The sequence below is a fragment of the Molossus molossus genome, unplaced genomic scaffold (assembly GCF_014108415.1).
Source record: "Molossus molossus isolate mMolMol1 unplaced genomic scaffold, mMolMol1.p scaffold_m16_p_5, whole genome shotgun sequence".
Classification (NCBI taxonomy): domain Eukaryota; kingdom Metazoa; phylum Chordata; class Mammalia; order Chiroptera; family Molossidae; genus Molossus; species Molossus molossus.
Window position 1 is genome coordinate 28,104,414 of NW_023425388.1, and position 21,478 is coordinate 28,125,891.

Below are 21,478 nucleotides of genomic sequence, written 5' to 3' on the forward strand. Positions count from 1 at the left end.
TACCAGTCTCTGACCCTTCGATGGGAGCCCGTGGGAATGGCCAGAGGCAGAGTGCTCCTCTGCTTGGCCTCCAGGCTCAGGGGGAGGAGTGGTAATTAGAAAAGTCTGGTTGTAAGAGGGACTCGGGGAGTTGAGTCTCCTTCCCTGCTCTAGAAGGGCTGGGAATGGTCAGGGCCTGGCTTGGTCTCCTGTTCCAGGTGCCCGATGGTCCCAGCCCCTTCCAGCTACCTTTGTTTTCATTTTAAAAAATATGTAACGTGCCCTGGCCGATTTGGCTCAGCAGTTAGAGCATCGGCCTGCGGTCCGGAGAGACCCGGGTTCGGTTCCCGCTAAGGGCATGTACCTCGGTTGCAGTTTGTCCCCAGCCCTGGTTGGTCGTGCGGGTGGCAGCCACTTGATGTGTCCTTTCACATCGATGTTTCTCTCTCTCTCCCTCCCTCCCTCCCTCCCTCCCACTCTATCTGTGCAAAAAATGGAAAAAAATGTCCTTGGGTGAGGATTAAAAAATATATATATATATGTAACATGTCTCTCGCAGGGCCCTAGGTTAGTTAGTGCGGCGGAGGAGATGAAGAGGCGCACTGCCTTCCACCCTGCACAAGCAGACACATGTGCGGAGTGGACATACACTGGCGGCTGAGGAGCAAGCAAAAGCAGCCCTGGCCAAGAACCAGGACGGGGTGTGGAGGGCAGGCACTCTCAGAGGTAAGATCACCTGCGCTGCAGAGACCAGCCAGGCAAGAGGTGGAGCAAGAGCTGCCAATCCTGGGGTCCGGTCACTTATGTGGAGGTGTCTTTCACGCGCTCAGCCACCCGGAGCTAAGTGTGGAAGGCCGAATGGTGCCCAATGGTGCCCACATCCTAATCCCCAGAACCTGTGAATGTCACTTTACATAGCAAAGGGGACTTGGTCAGTGTGACAGGCAGAGTGTCCTGGATCATCTACACGCACTCACGGTGTCCTCACAGGAAGGACACAGCAGTGTTACATTCAAGGGAGGCTCCGCTGCTGGCTTTGAAGATGGGGAGGAGGCCAGGAGCCTTTAGAGGTGCAGGTGGCCTTTAGAGGCTGGAAAAGGCAAAGAAAAGGATCCTCCTCTAGGGTCTCCAGAAGGAAAGCCGTCCTTCCAACACCATGGTCTTAGTACAGTGAGATCCATTTTTGAATTCTGACCAGAATTACAAGAGAATAACTATGTTTCTTTCACCTACCAAGTTTGTGGTCGGTGAAAGTTGTGATAGCACTGAAGCTAATACAGAACAAAATTACTGTGATCTTAAATGTCCCCTTGGGGCCATCATGAAATCGCATGTGTCTGGTACACAGAGATGGTCCCAGACCCCCTTTCATGACTTGACTGAGTGGAGACATCCTGAACAACCTCAAGGCACCCAGCATGGAGACCTGCGATGGCCACTATCCCCAGCCTCTGCGGGACCAGCTCAGGCAGCGGTGCAAAGGCAAATCAATGCCAAGGCTGCATAAATCTCTAGGGTGAATCACTGCCAGTATGTTGAGATCAAGGGTCAAGATGGATTTGGGCATCTACCAGTCATTTGAGGGCTAAGTGTTTACATTTGCTCTTCAGCAACCTAGGCCCTTCAAGAAAGAGTGTGCAGCCAAGCTGGCCCCCTGGGGGTTAAATTCACAACCTACCACCAGTGGTCTTTATTTGGGGTCACTACTAATGTTCTGTGATCACACGCATCCTTGGCCATGACACCACATGTGGCAAGACAAATGGAAAATATTGTAGTCTGGTAAAAAAAAAAAAATGTTTGTGTATCCAAAACAATTTATTACAAGCTAGTTAAAGGCATTCCTACTTGCTAGTTTATCCAGGAGCAGTTGGCTTGGGTAACCAGGGCAAAGTGCCAAGGAGGCCAAGGCCAGAATTCACCCTCTAGCGCCAGGTGGCCTTTCCCAGCCCATGCTGGACCCGGGCTATGCAATCAGAGCCTGCAGTCCAGGCAGAAGGTGGGGCGGAGACCTTGGGTGCACCTGTGCCATGTCAGCAGGAGCAGGGCCCGGGGAGGAAGGAGGAACCGTGCCTCTCTGTTCTGTGCCTGTCAGGATCGCTAGGTTTCACCCCCGGACAGTATGAGCGCACTGAAGAGCCAGAGTTCTTGCAACCCTACCCCCACCCTTGCATTATCGCGCAAGTTCTGTGGAAGCACTTAGGAGCCTTCCTTGCGTGAAAGTAAAGATTACTTCACTTCAGTGTTTTATTTCTGATCTTTCCCCTCCATTTGCTTTGCAGACTATTTCATTCTCCAGTTTTCCCTTAATGTATTGCTTTCCTATTCTTGCGAACAATCATCTCTGAATTATTGACATTAATGGAGAGAAGACTTCAAGAAGAGCAGTGATTAGATGGATTATGTGGTATTATAGTGCTTTAGAGATTGAAAGGAAGGCTTTTCTTAGTAGGGTAGGTGGTCACCTAACGGCCTTGTGGCTCAGAGGACAGGCTCCTGTCTGCCATCAGCCACACGGACAGCTGCCCACAGCAATCTGGATAGGAGCCCGGCCTGCCGGCACAGGGGTGGCCTGATGCTTGACCAAAGTCATTTGTTTTGCTCCCAAACTTGCTTAAGCCAGGTGTACTTGTTACCTCATTGCATAATTAAATGTTATATAAACTGGTAAAGAGAGGGCAGCGAAAAGGATGTCATGTCCACGAAAGCCACAATAAGTGCTGTAGAAGGAATCGAAAAGTGAAGTCTCTAAAACTCCCGCTGTTGAATTGAGTGTGGGTGAGTCGAGGCTGGGCACGAAACAAGAAGGACCCGCCAAGGATTTGGCGCTGCATCCCTTGCGAGTGCTCCCTCCACGGAAGTAACCCAGAACACAAACCACAGATCCTCATGGGTGTGTCCTCTTGCTTACAAGACTGCGAGGAGTGCCAATTAAATAGCCTCAGCCCCACAGCAAAGGATAGGTGACACATTTCTGTGTGTATTGATTTTAACTTCAACAGAAGCAATTAGAGTATGAGCATAACTTTCCACCACCCTTTGGTCAGTTGTTTCAATTATGTTTCTAACTACTGGTCTGGTCCAGGCCAGAGGGCATTCATTCACCTTGTGTGACCGATCCCCAAACACTAGCTGATTGCCAAATGGGCTGATGTAACGAACTGCGTGCACACCAAGGTCTCAGCCAGTCTCTCTCCGGGTCAGGAAAGGGCTGGTCTCTCACAGGCTGCTCCGGCAGGGGCCAGTGGTCCCAGGACTTGCTGAGTGGCCAGAGGAGACCTGTCTAAGTGTGAGTAGTGGGAGTGGGGCTGACTTGGATACCCTGAGGTTGTGCCACGTGGTATCAGAAAAGCAGCAGTGCCCTTGGTCATGGAAGACTAGGGTAAGGCCAGGAAGGAGATGACGGAGGCAGGGAGGGAACAGAATCTGAGTCTGTGATTTCTCCCTTCAGTTAGTAAACAAAACAAGACAAACAATGCTCACTTGCCTTCACCAGTTAGCACTGATTTCTCCTCAATCCTTAGTTGCCTTTACTGCCACAGCCATTACTACGTCTCACCACTAGAGGACAACAGTGTTTCTGCAATGGATTCTTGCAGAACCAAGAAATCACTTAGAATCAAGGAATTTCGTAGTTGGGAGGGATCTTAAAAATCATTTAGTTCACTGGCTTTCAATTTTGTTCAGCTGAAACCCATAGCAAGAACTGCATTCTTAATGACCTAGTTCATACATATATATTTGAAACATTTTGAGGCACTACTTACCCTTACTTCAGCAATGCACCCTAATAGTTTGTATTCAAAATATTGCAATAAAAACAAACCAAAAACCCCACAAAACAGCTGCAACCTATTAAATTGATTCCATAACTCACTAGTGGGCCATTAATTTGAAAACTCTGACTTGGTCCCAGCCTCTCATCTTACAAAGGGACATGCTGACCCCGAAGATGGAGAGGGATCCCTACCAGCTACACTTCCCTCTCCCGCCCAGCCACCTGCTTACCCTGGGGCAGTCCTGGATGCATGACAGACATTGTGCAGCAATGGAGCACTCACTCTAAAAATGCTCTGACTGGATAAAGAATGCAAACCTGAGTTTTGGGGATCTACCATTTGTCACCTACCAATGCTATGACTGCTCTTGTAATTGAAGCAGAAATTCCTAAGTCACTACATTGAAAGCTTCATGCGGTGGTGTCTCTGGTCCTCATTAGGGCAGCTGAGTGACTGCTACACTGAATGAATCTCAGAGGCCTTCCTGATGACCCCTCTCCCCCAATCTGAATTAATGCCACAGTATCTATCCCAGTGCCTGGCACATAGTAAGTGCTCAACAAATTAATGGATGATTGGACTGCCCTTCAGTATAATGGTAAGTAACATTTTTATACTTTACAATTGGTACTTATATCACCTTATAAGACTCTTAAGAATAACTGGCATAGCCCTGGCCGATTTGGCTCTGTGGTTAGAGTGACCACCCATGGACCAAAGAGTCGCGGGTTCGATTCCGGTCAAGGGCACATACCTCGGTTGTGGTTAGGTTCCCGGCCCTGGTCAGGGTCGTGTGGGAGGCAACCAATCGATGTGTCTCTCTCACTTTGGTATTTCTCTCTCGCTTGCTATCTCTCCCTCTCACTCTGTCTGAAAATAAAATGGAAAAATATCCTGGGGTGAGGATTAAAAAAAAAAAAAAAAAGAATCACTGGCATGGTTGGCAGAGCATGAATTATTTCCACTCCAAATGAAAAAGCCAGAAAAGACTTATATGGCCTTCTGTAGGCTGTGTGGGTCGTTGGAGGAAAAGCAGTGGCCTGGAATGTGGGTTCCCTACAACACCTCACCTGCTGGCCCCCATATTCTGCAAAGGCAGCTCCCCAGGAGGAGTGAGCATTCCCTCTCGGCCACCTCCTCCTCCTGTTCTGCCATCCCCAAGGATCCTGCCTGGCATGCTGCTGTCACCAGTTTGAGATACACCCTGCCCCAGGCTGATTTCACCCTTGGAGGCGGGCCCTTCTTCAGTGGTGATATTTGGACGAGGCAGGAAAATGGAGGAAAATAATTTCACTAAATTCCTGGGAGAAACTGACACCACTTTAGTCTCTAGAGGTTCTTGGCCCTGCAAGTCACTGAGCTCTCTTCCTTGGCTCCTTGATTTTAAAACATAACTATTTTTGGAGAAATGTAAAGGCAAACCAGATGACCATGGAAATGATCCTTTCTTAGGGTCAATGCCCTGGGTTCTTCTACTTAACTCCTGCTTCTCATGCTTAACTCTCTCTAATTTATTTTTTATTTATTTTTAGTAGAAATCCAAACATATATTTAATTCCATGTGACTTCTAATTTATTGACTGATTTCCCCAACCTCCTCCCTCCTTTGGCCCCAAAGGAGGATCCCTTTAAAATTCAGGGACATTTACTATTACTGATGAAAAGCACTAACTGGGATCTTTTTGGAAGAGAACAGGTCTTTTTATTTTCTTACTCAGGTTTTGAGAGCTAGTTATTTTGTGCAAGATGCCAAGTATTTTACTTTTCGCAAGGGGGTGATTAAGTGTGTGAAAATGCCAAGTATTTAATTTATTTCTTGTATGGCCTTGGAAGAAAAAATTCCTGGAATTTTGAAAGTGGTGGCCCTTAGACATCTGAGCTTGGTTTTCTGTAGGGAATCCTCCCTGCTGGTTACCAGGAGCAGACCTATAGGAACAACCTCTTTGGGCTCTGAGAGGCGGCTGCTTTCTCCCACGTTGATAGTAAGTTCTTAAGTTCTGTTTACTCACTCCTCTGTTGGGCCAGTAAAACTGAACTTTTTCCTCCCTGAGACAGCAAGGATTGTTAAAACAGGTGACCCGAATAGGTTGCCTTTTCCTAGGAACAATTTGATTTCATCATTCAATAAATTTAGCCACTCTAGCTGCAGAATTAAGTCTTCGAGGAACCAAACTGAGCCTCCAAATGGCCTTCCCCACCCACCTGTCTGACACCAGGTCGAGAACAATCTTCAGGTAAAAAACTACTGCCCCTCTTTAAAACTCGACCTACTTATACTCCATACTGAATTCTAGATTCTTTGAGGCCGAGTCTGCAGGCTCTGTGGAATATGTGGGAATTAGTGGAAAGAGAATGGTTACTTTTGGGGCCGACTTAGTCTAGTTGTGTAACTTTTGGAGTCTTCTATCTGCTGAAGACAGCAATGTAGCTCTACCGACAGCAGGAAAGCCACAGCCCGTGCCTTGTGATCAGCAACCAAATCATGGGCTGTAATGCTCTCATTCGTGGTTCACATAGAAAACGGCCCTGGTTCACTCACGCGCATTCGATTAAAGCAGACGCCAAGATTACCAAGGTTCCTACCCAGGCTGATGTGTAAATTCCAACCACATCCTGGAGCCCTTACGCGGTGGTCCGAAATTGACAAGCCAGTCTGTCCGCCTCCAGGCGTGGGAATTGGCTTAGAATCTGGACATCCCACCCAGGTCTTATGCTGCAGCTACGGGTGTGTCGTACCCGCCATGGCCATCCACATAGCAACCAACTCTGGGTCCCCCCCCCCCAGGCAAGATCATGCCTCGCCTTTTGATCCCGTTCCTCAGTTTCCCCATACAGCTCTCCCAGGTATAGGAGATGCCCTGTGAAAAATATATGGCCTCGCAAATGCCGGAAAGAACCACCCAGTTTTCCACGGACTCTGAGCACCGACGCGCGCCGCGGACCCGGGGCCAGGCGAACAGGCGCGCACAGGCGGCACCGCCCACACGGCGCTGGCGGGTCCCCTCGCGCGCCCCCCGCGTGGCTCCCGCACTCACCCACGTGCGGCCCTGCTGCACCGCGGACAGCACTCGCAGGGCGCTGGGCGAGCCCACGCGGAAGTTGAGGAAGTGCAGCGCCGCGCGCGCCGCCTGCTGCAGGGTTCTGCGCGGGATCTCGGCGTCCTGTTGCCAGCCCGAGTCCTGGGGCTGCTCGGACCCCGCGGGGGCCGCCGCGGTGCCCTGGAGGGCGAGCAGCAGCAGCAGCGCGAGCAGAGGGGCGGCAGGGCGCGAGCCCCCGGGCCCAGGCGCGGGCAGCGGTAGCCGGTGGAGCTGCATGGACGCGGGCTGGCGCGACGCTGGGCCGGTCAGGCTTGGAGCGGGCGACACCAACGCTCGAGGAAATAAGGCCGCCGCGGCCCCTCCCCTCCGCCCCCGGGCAGTCAGCTCCAGGGAGCCGGGTGCTGTCGCCGCGCCTCTCGGGGATTCCCGCAGACCCTTGGCCCTCGCCCCGCCCGCTCCGCCTGGCAACTGCCCTGCGGGGCTCGGGCGGGACGCGGCGGCGCCTTGGCCACGCGGGGCCAGGGGCTCGGGCGGTGGAGACTCCTCCCCCAGGGAGCCGGCCCACTCGGCGCCACCCCGCGCCGCGCCTCGAGCCCGGCTCGGACCCAGCTCCTCTCCCATGCGGTTGCTGCAATTTCGAAACTCGTAGGGTTTCACTGCTTCAGTTCTCCAAGGCTTGGCGCTGTGATTTCCCAGAGGGTGAAATTGGGGACGGGTGGAGAAGGGGGCCAGCACTGATAGGGTCACTGCCGCACAATGACCTTAGAAATGGGGCAGGTCGCTGGAGAGCTGGGGCTGGAGATGAGGCTGAAGTCGTCAGCAGGGCAGAGTCAGATAAGGACCAAGAGGCCCCGTTGGACTTAGAAACAAGTAGGTCACTGAGAACCCCGGTGCGAAGCGGATTGAAAAGCTGGAGGTGGAAACGGGATTCCAGTGGGGTGAGGCGTGGAGGGGGCTTTAGGGCACCGGAGGCAGCAAAGGAGGGTTCACAGCTCTTTTTAGACACGTGGCAGTGAAGGGATGAGATGGCCATTGTTTTTAACCCGCAGACTAGAGAGAAAGCCCAGGAGAACCAAGGGTCCGAGGGCAGAACTGCTACTGCAGGGCATTCCCAGCATCCACTTCTCCATGTCTCCCCAACACCCACTGACTCCACCCCACTGTGAAGCTAAAGGAAGACCCCTCTCTTTGCCAGAGACTCCTTGAGACCCGGCATGCGTGATTCTGGATGAGACGCTGGGGGGAGGCTGGGCAGTGATGGATGGGGTTGGGGGTGCCATCACTAAAAATATCCTCCCTCCCCCACTTCCTCCTATGGATGTTGACCATCTACTGTCCATCTTTCCTGGCTTCTGCAGATATTTATGGGACGCCTATTCTGTTAGGCCCTGGGAACGATGAGGGGGGCCTGTCAGAAAAGCATCTCCACACTCCTGGAGCTCACCTTCTAGGCAGGTGGGGCCAGAGATGGAACAGGCAGGGAAATGTGCCCTGTTGTTGGATGCAGTTATGTGTGGAGAAAATTGAAGCCGGAAAGGGGAATTGGGAGGTGGCTATAATTTTAAATAATGTGCTCAGGTCAGGTCTTACTGGGAAAGTGCTATTTGACAGGACCTGAAGGGGATGGGCAGCCAGCTAGACAAGTATGGAAGACACTGTGGGCGGGAGGATCAGCAGGCAGAGAGGCCCTGGGACAGGAGCCCACAGAGCGTGTTTGAAGAAGAGCAAGCAAGTGCAGCTGGAGGGAGAGGGAGGAGAGATCAGGATGAGAAATCAGGGGTAGTGGGGGGTGGGGCTCATGCAGGACTCCATAGCCTTGTCATAGCTGGATGTACCACCTGGAAAAACGCTCCTGTCTTGCTAGCAGGTGGAGAATGAAGCCCGTTTGAAGAATGGCTAAGCAGACAGAGGGGAAGATCCTGGGTTCCTGATGCCATTGTCGAGCACCCTAATCAACTGATCCCGAAGCTCATTTCTTATCAAGTTCCTTGAAGTTGGAGTTTCTGTGTCTTACATTCAGAGATATCTCTTCAGAACCCCGTCATCTTCACCTCCAAGAGGTTATGGTAGTAGGCTTCTTGAGAATTTATCACCTTCAAGTCTTATAAAGATTAAATTTTCCTTATTTTACTTCAGTGCTTTGTCCCCTGTGGGTTTAGGCTGCTTTCAGCTGCAAATAATAGAAAAACTGGTTAACACTGTGGACTGTTCACTGGTGTGGGGTGGTAGGTCATGGGAATGGTTTGGCGACTCAGTGTTTTATGGAAGAGTTTAGGCTATCAGTATCCTTCAGCACAGCTATCTTGAGCTGTTGGCTTTTTGCCCATAGACTTATTGCTTCATGATTATAGAATGGCTGCCACAGCTCCAGACATCCCATCTGGTAGGTAGCAGGGAGTAGTAGGTCACCAGGGTGGCAAGAGAGCTCTATGTCATGCACCTGTTTTTCTTAGTTTGTTTTTTTCCATTTGGGAAAAAAATCTTTTCCAGAAACCTCTTCCTCGAAATTCTTCTCCCCATTAGACCTTCCTTTACATCTCATTGGCTAGAACTGGATCATGTTAGCAAAACTTAGCTGCAACGGAGACTGGAAAGCAAATATCTACCTTTTTTAAGCTTCTGTACTGGTGGTCTGGACTATAAATTTGGCTACCTATAACAAAAAATCAAATGATATAGGATTTAAAAAGAGAGAAACGTATTTGTCACATAAAAGAAGTTGAGCCCTGGCCGGTTTTCTCAGTGGTTAGAGCATCAGCCCACAGACCAGAGAGACCCGGGTTCAATTCCCACTAAGGGCATGTACCTCGGTTGCAGTTTGTCCCTGGTCCCATTTGGAGTTGTGTGGGTGGCAGCCACTCGGTGTGTCTCTCTCACATCGATGTTTCTCTCTCTCTCTTCCTCCCTCTATCCCTCCCGCTCTATATGAAGATAAATGCAAAAATGTCCTCAGGTGGGGATTAAAAAAAAAAAAGTTGGGATGGGGTGGTAGGCAATCTGTGGTTGGTATTGCCAAGTCCATGAATTTGTAGGATGCCCAGGCATTTCCCAGATCTTTGCCCCCACATCGGTAGGGTATACTTCCTGTCATAGGAGTCCAAGATTAGCTCTAGCCATCAGCTATGGACTTCCTAGAAATCTCACAGCAAACTTCTGTTTACATCTGATTGAGAAGAACTTAGTCATATTCTTAGTTGCAAAGGAGGCTGGGAAATGTAGCCCTTATTCAGGGAAGCCATGTGCCAGAACAGAAGCCAGCATTTTGTTACTCAGAAGATTGTGTTTACGTTGGTGTCCCAGAAGGAGGCCCTGAAACAAAGATTGTGTGCAAGTGATTTAAGAAGGAAACACTCCCAGGAGAAATCAGTAGAGGGAGGGTGGCAAGCAAGGATCTCAGGCCAAGTCATATGAAGGAAAATATCACGTGATCTGCAGGAGTTTCAGAATGTAAATTATGCCTTAGAGTTGTCCTCATCCGGACAGGGGTCTGGGCTTCAGTTTTGCGTCTGTCAGTCATTGGCTAAGGGCCATTCTGGATGACAAAGTCCAGGCACTTCAGGCTCTCTTACATGGGTACAAGAGACAGAGGGCACAAGGACCTGAGGAGTCACAGGTGTCGTCTCAGGTTGGAAGCAAAAGCACACCAGATGGTAGGGTCAGAATCCAAGGAAGGGATCCCAGGGATCCCAGCAAAGCCCACGTGGGGCCGCTGCAGGGAGGGGGGTTGGGGGCAGGCAAGTAGTAATCTCTATCACTGAGACAGGGAAGGGGTGGGAATGGCTGATGGGAGCATTGGTGCCGATGGGGTGATGAGAATCCTGGAAGTCATAACAGAGGGAAAGACAGACACACAGAAAACACCAGGGGGAACCCACGCTGCTGCCTGAGCACAGGGGTCTCTTCTGAGGCCCACTGTTTTACACAGCAATGGCAAACTGGGGCAGATCGATTCTGATCAGGAAAACACACTCAAACATTTTTATTTCTAGCATTTATTTTATAAACAGATTTTCTGGAATACAGGAGAGTGTTTCATTCCCCAAGGCTCGTTTGTCCCTTTATCTGTGGGATGGTTGCATTTCTAATTGATTTGCAGAAACTCTTTACATGCTCGGGAAATCAGACCTTTGTCATGGGCATCACTCATGTATTTTACTCAGTTCATATACAGCGTTTGTGTGTGCAGCTTGTTCCACCTTGCCAAATACACGTGTGTCACTGATAGTGTTAACTGCACACCCCTCTCTCCAAAGGGCCTGGCCTATTGGGTCAAGTGTACCACCTCCAGCCCTACTCTTTCCTCCTTGGGGTTGGGTTGTCCGAAGAGTCCTCCCTGCTGAGGGAGAAAGGTCCTGGTGGGCAGGGCTGCCCCCAGCCTTCTTGCAGAGCAGATGAATCCCCGCTGCGTGTGTCCCATGTCATGTTTTCCAGTTCCTTAGTCATGAGCATTTTTATACACAGAACTTAGTTTGTGTTCAAGAAACACAATGGCCCCTGGCCACTGTGGCTGTTGGTTGAGCATCATCCCGTGCACCCAAAGGTTGTGGTTTGATTCCTGACTATTCCTGACTGGGACACATGCCCAGGTGTCCTTGATCCCCAGTCGATAGTCAGGGGCAGGTGGGGTGTGTGTGTATGGGAGGCAGCCAATGCTTTGCTCTCAGATCATTGTTTCTCTCTCTCTCTCTCTTCCCCTCTCTCTAAAAACCAATAAAAATCTTTTAAAAAAGAAACATAATGGTATAAAAGACTATAGTGACTTTTAATCATATGGAAAGATATTCAGCGTAGAGGTCAAGGGAGTAAATTAATACAACCTTAGTGCTGGGCTAATTGCAATATCCATCAAAATCAGGAATGCGCATACCTTCTGGCCCAGTAGTTCTGCCTCTAGAGTTTATAGTAACAATACACTCACACATGTGCACATAGAAGTGTGTGTGAGAATGTTCATCTCTGCATGTGGTTTGCACACTCCCGAAATACCTCATTTTCTATTCTTTGTCCCTAAAACAGCACCTGGCACACCATAGGCACCAATGCATATTTTGGGGGTAAGGACTAAAGAGTAGAAGGCTGAGGAAAGTCTAAGTTCCATGGCTGAATAATTATGACACCTCCATCTAGTGGAATATCATGCAGCCATGAAGAAGTGGTGAGTCCCAGGCTGCTGGACAGTGCACCACACCTGAGGTATAGGTTGTTAACAGCAGCAAGGTGTAGTATAGGGCAAATTGTGTGCTACTGTTTATCTAAAAAGAAACAAATAACATACACCTAAGCATACACACATACCTTTGGAACTATGCAAAGATACCTTGAAAAGGTTTATAAGAAACTAACAGTTACAGGATGGAGGACAGGGGTGTTGAAGACACTTTTCACCATAAACTTTTTTTCCCCACCGTATACTCTTTTGCGTGGTTATTTTCTTTGTAGCGTGTGTTACCTATCCTAAATAACTAAATAAATCAAATGCTGTGCATGAAGGCACTTCCTATCAGTTTTCTCCCAGGTAGGAAGGTCCACCATTTCGACAAGGACGTTACAATTCTATCACGTAGCAGGGCGATGGCAAGCCACTTCAGGCGTCTCTACCACATGATGCAGGCTTGTCTTCCTCTCTCCGAGCCTCACCTTTCGCTCTTCCTTTGCCTCAGGCCCAGTCGCGTCTCCCCACGTTAAAGTCCAGGAAAGGTGCTGAGGAGCTCATTCATACTGTGTTGTCAATGACTGCCAGGGCTCACTGCATGCTCCTCTTAGACGCAGTATTTTAACAGGGACAAAGCCTTGAACCTGGAGAACTGAGCTCTGATTGAACAGGTCACAGGCATTAGCAACTTTTCAGTGTGCTAAGTAGAAGCCTTCAGCAGCCCCTGAGCATCCGTACCTGCCCCTTCCTACTCCTTTGAGTAATAAGAGGCCAGAGAGCTGGGTGGGAGGGTTTTGAGGGTGTTGACTCTTCATTCCCCTCCTCCAGGCAGGAGGAACTGAAATGTGTCTTCCCTGGAGATGGCTGAAGGACCCTTGCCAGGGGCCCCAGGGACCAGGCCTGAGGGGACCGGGCCGTGGTGTGCTCAGGAATAGGGGCACAGTGATGGTGCTGCCTCAGCTTCTCCACTCTCCGGGCTCGTGGGGAGCACGGGTGAGGACTCAGGAGCCAGCTTCACGAGCCACAGGCTCCGTGTTCCTGAGCCAAGCCCACAGGCCACGCAACAAGGTGAGGTGCCATTGCTGTGCCTTTAAGAGGACGCCTGTGGTTCCAGAAGCTGCTGGTGCCGGCTGGAGAGTGGGCCTCAGGATGAAGGCAGAGACCAGGCAGGAAAGAAACCAGGGCCCTGGGGATATGTCTGACCTGCCGGTTCACGACCTAGCTGAAGCTTGCTCTATCTGGACTTCTCAGTTATGAGAACCCATAAGCCAGCTTTATCGTTTCAGCCAACTTAAGCACTTTTATTACGGTAGCTGAAAAATTCCTAATGGGTTTTGAGGCAGGTACTACTGGCAGCAACCAAAGAGAGCCGAGGCCATGCCTGCCTGTGCCAGTGCTGGGGACACCTCAGCTGCCTCTACCGGGAAAAGACCGTATTGACAGACTCCACCAACTTTGGACTGAACCAGCTGGTGCAGGGCCGTCCTCACCAAACAACCCCAGCCATGGCTGTACCTCGCCAGACACAGGGGCTGGCCCGGCGTGGGTCTCCAGTGAGAAGCGACTGCTCCTGGGCAGCGGTCAGCTCCACTCTCTCAGGCTCTCCCTCCACTGGAAAGAGCAGGGTCAGGGAGAGCAGGAGGGGAAACAACGACCCTGCAGGAGGAGAAGGCGCTTCCTAAGGTAGAGACTGGAACCTGGGCATGGCTCCGAGTCAGATCAGGGGAGACTACAACATCCCTGGGGTGCAGGGGATGTCTTGCGAAGGCCTGAGTACCCTTTATTAACAACTTGACGTTCCCCCCCACACCCCTGCCCCTAACCTCACCAGGGCAAGTGCCCCAATGGGGGCTTGGAAAGTGAGTGGTTGCTGCCTCAGGGTGGAGGTGGGGTTCACTCTAAGTTTTTGGTTCTTTTCTATTATCATTTGCAGGTAGCACAGCGGATCAAGGCACGGCCTTGGAGCCAGACTGCCAGTTTGAGGAGCAGCTGCACCAGTGTGAGCAGAGGTGAGTAACACACACCAGGCACACACACGCACATGCACACCTTTGGAGTACTTCCTCACGCAATTGTTGGTGAGGTTCATGTGTGCTAATATCTGTGTATACGTAAAGCACTTAGGACAGTGCCTGGCACAGGGTAATGGCTACGTATGCGATCACAATTATTATTGCTGTTAACTTGGCAATGGAAGAAACATCCAAACCTGTAAGCATTTTTATGAGTTTATTTGAGCCAAACTGATGACAGTTGCCTGGAGGCAAAATCTCAACGGATTGAAAAAATGCTTCAGAAAACAGCAGTTATGCACCTTCTAAAATTCATTGGTGATAGATTAGGGAGGCGGGAGAAAGCAAAGCGGGGAAATCTCTGGGACTGGGCAGAAAGGAAAATGAGTGGGCACATACTTCTTTTACCTTTGTGGGTATGCCACAGTTAACAGTCAGTAATTAACATGGTAACAATAACAATGAGAGGATTTGTGGTCAGGGAGGTTACCTCGACATTCCAGAGGCATGTTATCTTAGATGCAAGAAGACAATACTAGGTAGGCTCAGTTAAGGTAAAGAATGACCTTTGTCAAGGGAGATACCAGCCTAGGACATGACTACCCTCCATGACTCTCTTAGTTAAGAAGTTTTCAGTTCCGACCCTCCTGTGGGGTTACTTTTGGTCTCTGAGTTTGGAAGCATGCAGGCCTCCCCTGAGCTTGTCAGGTTTGGGATGTGGCCCCTTTTTCGTCCATCAGCTTAAAAATATTAGTCATACTGAAAAGAATGCAATCAGCTGTGGATTTCTTTTCACAAATGATGAGAAGGGATGGTGAGGACCAAAACCTGCCATTAAAGAAAATCTGTGCTATTACTTTTGGCCTCCCTGACCTAATCTTTTATTGAAGCCATTAGCAAGGCAGAAAGTGTGAATCTGTAGCCCTTTTTATTTCTTCTCCTTGGCAGAGGTGACAGTAAGTGGGAATGGGAGAAGAATATGAATAATCAATCCTCGACGACTGAAAACTGAACAACCAAGCGTGGGTGTGACCGAGATGAGGTGACACGATCCTTATCTCCATGCCTCGGAATTCGGAACCCTGCTGGAGAAATGCAGCTCACCTGGTTCTCTGGGTCTGCAGCTGTGTGCTCTGCTTCTGTTTCGGTTAAGCAAGCCCTGCAAACCTACGTATGTTCCTGCTGTGTCCCCAGCCTATAATGTCTGTCCTGAAACCCTTGGGGGGAAGAACAGCCCCGCTTGATGGAGTGAGCTGCTTTGCTAGAACATTGAGCTTCCATATCTCTTCTGGTAGGTGCTTGTCCTACACCCTGGGCCCACGAGCGACCTGGGGCTCATGCCGCTGCAGCGAGTTCTCAAAGGTGGTGTTTTGCTTTGGGAATAAGACCCAGGGCTAGGAGCATTCAGCCTCAGGCCTGCACCCAACTCTCAAGGCAAGCAGTGCCCAGGGCCCTAGAATGCAGGTCTAGGCACAGCTCACGAGGGTTTTCCGAATCTGTCTGGAGACAGCATTTCTAGCCTGAATTCTTTGGGATGCAGAAATGGAGACAAGAGTCTTTCTCAAGGAGATGTGACAGGAAACAGTGACTGCATTAATCCTGTCATCCGGGAAAGATTGCACACGGCGTGGTTTAGGCGGAGACGGACAGGGAGGTGTTTGAAAGCCTCAACATTCCAGTGACCGAGGTAGCCAGCTCTGTCCAACAGAACTTTCCGATGAAAGCGTCCTAGACCTGCACAGTCCAGTGTGGTGGCCACCAGCTACATGGGGTTACTGAGTGCTTGAAATGTGCTTAGTGCAGTTGAAGAACAGAATTTTAAATTGTATTTAATTTTAATTGATTTAAATATACAAGGCACTTGTGGCTGGTGATTACCGTGTTAGTCAGAACAGTACAGAGAAGTGACTTTTCACCCCGGCAATGATTTGGGGAGAGAAACGGGAAGTCATATTTTCAGGGGCCGTGTTTCAGACAGGATGCTAGATGCTTTTCTTATGGGAGAAAGTGTGGTGTCCTCTTCCCTACTTGGTGCTGGAGGTGATGTCCTTATGATATCTTGAGAAAAACAATTTTTTGATACCCACATGGGAGGGTGAGTGATTTTTATTTGCATGGAATTACATTTCTGCATTTCCAAAGTCCCATTTCCCATAGTCCAGTCATAGAAGAAGTGCAGCTGGGGTTTCAGTAGAGCTAGAAGCAAAGCCAGTGTCCAGAGTTTTCTTTCCATGTTGGAGCCGGGTCCAGTTCAGCATCAGGCTAGTTACAGTCCATTAGTCCACTGTATGTGGGGTCCACATGGCTGTGGGCCACGTGGGTGAAAACAGGAGAGCGTGCCCCAGGCAACAGAGTCCCAAGAGCATAAGAGGAACCAAGAGACCAAACTCCTTTGTTTGGGGGATTCAGTATCCCTAATTTCACACCCTTGTAGTGGCCATGGCCATTCCTGTCAATGACCTGTTCCCAGGTGTGACTGACAGGCAAGTACCTTCCGGAAGTCACCCCAGCTTCTGCCTTCCCTTTGTCTAGTCCCCTGCGGAATATAAAGTTGCAGCTTCCTGGTAAGCTGCCCAAATGACTTGCCTGTAATATTTGGCTTTCCCTTTGCTTCTTTGCTATTAGTAATAACTAGGTTAATTATAACAGTATCATTATCTGGTTTACTCCCCACAATTTGGAAGATAAACTGGGGGCCAGAGAGAGGTTAAGTGACTTGCCCAAGGTTGCATCTCCAGCAAGGGACACGGAAGGAAGCCACCCTCAGGTCTGGCCACCCTTTCTCCAAGCACCATCTTCTACGTTCCACAGCCAGAGACTCCAGATGGACCGGAGGGGTTCAGTTACAGCCGCAAAGCTCATTCAGAGCTGGAAAAATCCATTGTGGTTAGGGGAATTGGGATTATTTTATTTCAAGGGAAGAATACTGAAGGAGCCACTCAATCTTTAGAACTAAATTTAAAAAGACCCTTTGTAGGGAAGAGTGTCAGGCTTTCTCTGTGACCATTAGCAAATGCTTCATTTTATTCTGGTTAGTGTGGGGGATGTGAAAGAATCTAATCAAGCCTCGGTTCTGATGTGGGGACATTTCTCTCCACAACCCAGTGAGCCTGGTGGGACCTCGGGCCACGTGGGGCCGACTCTGGACCACAAGGAACTCAGCCACCTGGGTGTTGGGCCTGTCCCAGCAGCATTTGAGCTAGCCAGAAACTGGTGGCTTCTAAGGGAAAAGCCCATTTGGGATTCCTTGGAGATCTCAACACTGGTTGTTAGCAAAAGCAGACAGTGTGAACAGCCTATTTGCCTGCTTCCTCTTGATGTGGAGTTATTGCTACATTTGAGCAGATGAATAGAACTGTCGTCCAGTCCTCTCTTCCACATACCTAGGAGCATGAAACAATTCTTTTAAAATCTACCATGTGTTCACATTTAAAACTAGCAGTCATTTAGATTGTGTGGCTTTGAGAAAAATTTCTTCTCTTGCAAAGATTTGCCAAGCTCATTTTGACAAATATTAGCCAACAACTGCTTTTTGGTTTTTGTGTTTTTTAAATTTATCTTTATGATTGGAAGTATTACACAGCAAAATATTTTTTTAATGTTATGAAACGAACATGGTCAGTATTACGTAGATTGGATTTTGCAGTTTTCCAAAGTAAGTCCTCATTGTCCGCCTGTCCTACTGGTCAAGAACACAGCTTTCTAGTTCGGCCGGTGTGGCTCAGTAGTTGAGCATTGATCCATATGCCAAGAGGTTACCGGTTTGATTCCTGGTCAGGGCACATGCCCAGATTGTGGGCCAAATCCCCAGTCGGGGGGCATGCTGGAGGCAACCAATCAATGTTCTCTCTCGATGTTTCTACCTCTCTCTCCCTCTCCATTCCTCTCTCTCTCTAATATCAATAAAGAAAAACAAACAACAACAACAACAACAAAAAACACAGCTTTCTAGATCAATCATACATTTCCTGGGGCATTTCACATGATGTTTTGTCTTTCTGGTAAGCACTGAAGACAGTAGTATTTGCCATTCCCAGAATGAATGAATATTCTACTTGGTGATCTATAAACTGAGATGTAAAATAAATTACAAATTGGGATTGTTATAATTTTCTAAGCAAAAGATATTTCATTAAAGCTTGAAATTGTATGGTTTATTCTTTCCTGTTTGAGAAGATGCTATCTATATTCACTACAGAGAGAAAGAAAGGATTTTAAAGTGTTTTTGTTTTTTGTTTTTTTCTGGCAATAATACTTAGAGTTTTATGTTCTTCAAAGAAAAATCCCTAATAATTGTTACTATTTGTATACCATGAACTTCCCGGAGTGATTGATTTGTGAAATTCTGTGTATGACACTAGTGTTCACCAGTCAAATGCACAGAGTGTGTTTCGGGGCAAACCAGAACCAATTCCGCACCCCACCGAGGGAGACAGCTGCCCACATATGGCAGCCCAGATAACAGGACAATGGGTTAGAAAACCCACGTTTATTTTGTTCCCCCACCTCACCGCCGTGTCCACGGGGTACGTGACACGGCCTGTGTCTCACAGTGAGAACGAAGCCCTGATACTAACCCCCTTCCCTGGCGAACAGGTGCTCGTGGCCGGACAGCCGCGTGCAGAGGCCGCGAGCCGTGGAGTGCAACAGCGCCGTGGGCGGCTCCCGCGGGAGGGCGTCGTCCAGGAAAAGCTGCGTCTGTGGTCGGTTTAGAAGAGCTGGCGACGTGTGAGAACATCAAGGGACAGACTGTCCCAGCAGAGGGGTGGCCTGAGCAAATCACGGGAGGATCAAACACGGACACTGCTCCTGAGGCGAAGCAGAAAGTGGGAGAGAGACCTGAAGCCCTGAGTACTGCGGACAGTGTACTGCACAGGTGAGCTGCACCTGTGAACTTCGCCGTCTGGACACGTGCCCTTGCTCACGGTAAAGGACAGAATATGAGCAGGCTGGAGGAAAGGGCGGTGCTACTGTCAGCTAAAATGAAATGATACCTTTTTACTCGTAAAGGAAGAATAAGTACAGCCTAATGCAAAGGCTCCTTTCTGAGAGGCAGGAGGACTGAGTTCTATTCTAGCTCAACCACTCCAACTGGCTTCAGTCTCTTCTGTGTAAAATTCTGGGTGTAGGATGAATGGAAGGATAGTCAGAGGGAACTGCCGGCTGGGGACACTGGTTATTTTCTCCTTTGGCTGGGCCTACCCAGTGCAGAGCAACTTACTACCTTGTCTTTTTTTTTGACTAATCTTATCTTAGTGAGATGTTCCCACCTTTTATAAGAAGCCTGATGCCCTCTTACCAGCATGTAGGTATCACATATGGCTTTATTACCAGGCATTTTAGGTTCTAAAAATTCCAAACCAAAAAACAAAAATCAGTAGTTTTAATTGATATGCCTTATTATCTGAATTAAATGAAACAATTGACTGAAATATGATAAATGAGATGACTCATTTTAAATGGTGAGTAAACTGATGTAGCAGTCAGGATAGGCTGGGAAATGCTGCAATAACGAGCAATGCCTAATTCTCGGGGATTACATTAGCAATTTGTCACCTACCATGGTGGTCTGGGGCTCCACTGGTATTGCTCGTTCCGGGGAGCAGGCTGGTGGGGCAGGCGTTTGGGAGCATTCTCCTTGCTGTGGCTGACAGGGAAAGAGCGGGAAGAATGTGCTCAGGCTCTTGAAGTTCTTGCTGGAAGTGACACAGCACTTCTGCTTACCTTTGATTGGCCAAAGCACATCACGTGGTCACGCCTAACCTCCTCAGAGGGTGGGAAGCCCCCAGGAGGTGGGGAGCTGGACATGTTTGGAACAGCACAAACGCCTGCTGCAGCAGGAGTTGCCTGCAAAGACCCAACCTTGGCACGAGTCTTTTGTATATTGTATGTTTGCTGGGGCTGCCATGACTAAGTCACACAGACTGTGTAGATCAAATGGCAGAAATTTATTTTCTCGAAATTGTGGAGGCTAGAAATCTGAGGTTACGGTGTCAGTAGGGTGGTTTCTTCTGGGGCCTCCCTCCTTGATTTGCAGATGGCCACCTTTTCCCTGTGTCTTCACGTGCTCGTCCCTCTGTGCTTGTCTATGTCCTGATCTCCTCTTCTCATAAGGGCACCAGTCACATTAGGGCCCACCCTAATGACTTCATTTTCACCTTGTCACCTCTTTAAAGGCCCTATCTCCAAATACATTCAGAAGAACTGGGGGTTAGGAGTTGAACATAGGAATTTTGTGGGACACAATTCAGCCCTACCAGTTATCACGTTAAAATTTGGACCTGTCTCACTAATTGGGCGATAACAATGGTAGGAGTATGTGGACCTTTTTGATACATATTATCCTTACACTTGGTGCCAAAACTCTAAAAAGATTAATTTCTGAAAATACATTATTTCTTGCTTTAACCTTCAAGACAGATATAAAGAGATGTGTGATTAGAATAATAAAAAAGATTTAAGGAATTTAATTGCAGGTCTGTAGAAGGTTTTCCTAATTCATCTCATACCCTAAACTCTCTCTGAGTGTATTAGGTAGTATAGAGTCCAGAAGACTGCTTGAATTTTTTATAGATTTAATAATTCTCTTGTGATACGTGTTAGAAAACATAGGCTGGTTACTTTTATTAACTATTTCCCTGCTATTAGACTTTGATCTAGGCCAGTGGTTCTCAGACTTACACATATATCAGCATCCAAGCAGGTCTGGGGTGGGCCTGAGGTTTTGCATTTCTTACAAGTTTCCAGGTGCTGCTGGTGCTGCTGGTCCATGTCCAGGGACCAGACTTCAAGTGACACTAGTTTAAGAAGTTGCAGTTGGGGTGATGGAAAGCCATCTTCTTATGCTTCCTTGTTTGGGTGCCTGTGTGTGGGTGCCGGAAGGCAACCAGGTTAATTTAGGTACATCCACTGGCACCGTAGAGGCACCGGCGGACAGCAAGCAGGCAAGAGTCACAATTGTGAATTGTTTAACCAGGACTAGCTCTTTTGTATTTAATCATATATTAACTGCATTTTTGACCAGTCTGTACAAGGTCTGCCTCTTCTTGATCCACTCTTCAGTCATTTTGTTTTTATTTTTATTTATTATTATTATTATTATTATTATTATTATTTTGGTACGTGCCCCTAGTGGAGACCTAACCCAGGACTCTCTGGTCCGCAGGCCAACGCTCCAACCACTGAGCCAAAACAGCCGGGGCTTGTTTTTATTTTTAGGACAGAGGGTACTGGCAGAATATTTTTTTTAACAGTTATGCCAATTTCACCAAATTCTTGGGGGAAAAAAAGGACCCTTTTTTTCCCCCAATTCCATTTCATAAACATGTCCTGGGGCCCACCTGTGCTGGGACCACTTCTGCTTTGGGAGCCACGGAAATCCTTGCCAAGACACAGCACTGCACCCAGTACTCACTCTTGGTGCCCCTGCCCTCCGGGGTGGGGCTGCACACTAGTGCTCCAGGATGGGGCCCTGCCGTTCGTGCTGGTGGTTTTCTGTCCCCCCACAGATCAGTGGCA

At 48.8% G+C, this 21,478-nt stretch overlaps 1 protein-coding gene across 1 annotated transcript in view; it reads right to left on the reverse strand.

Annotated features, from left to right (window-relative positions):
* Nucleotides 1-7,072, reverse strand: part of RARRES1 (retinoic acid receptor responder 1) — a 30,531-nt gene extending 23,459 nt beyond the window's left edge. Inside the window, exon 1 of the mRNA XM_036243521.1 lies at nt 6,794-7,072. Within this exon, the coding sequence (XP_036099414.1) occupies nt 6,794-7,072 (279 nt within the window). The remainder of the gene's footprint in view (nt 1-6,793) is intronic.
* Nucleotides 7,073-21,478: the final 14,406 nt, after the last annotated feature.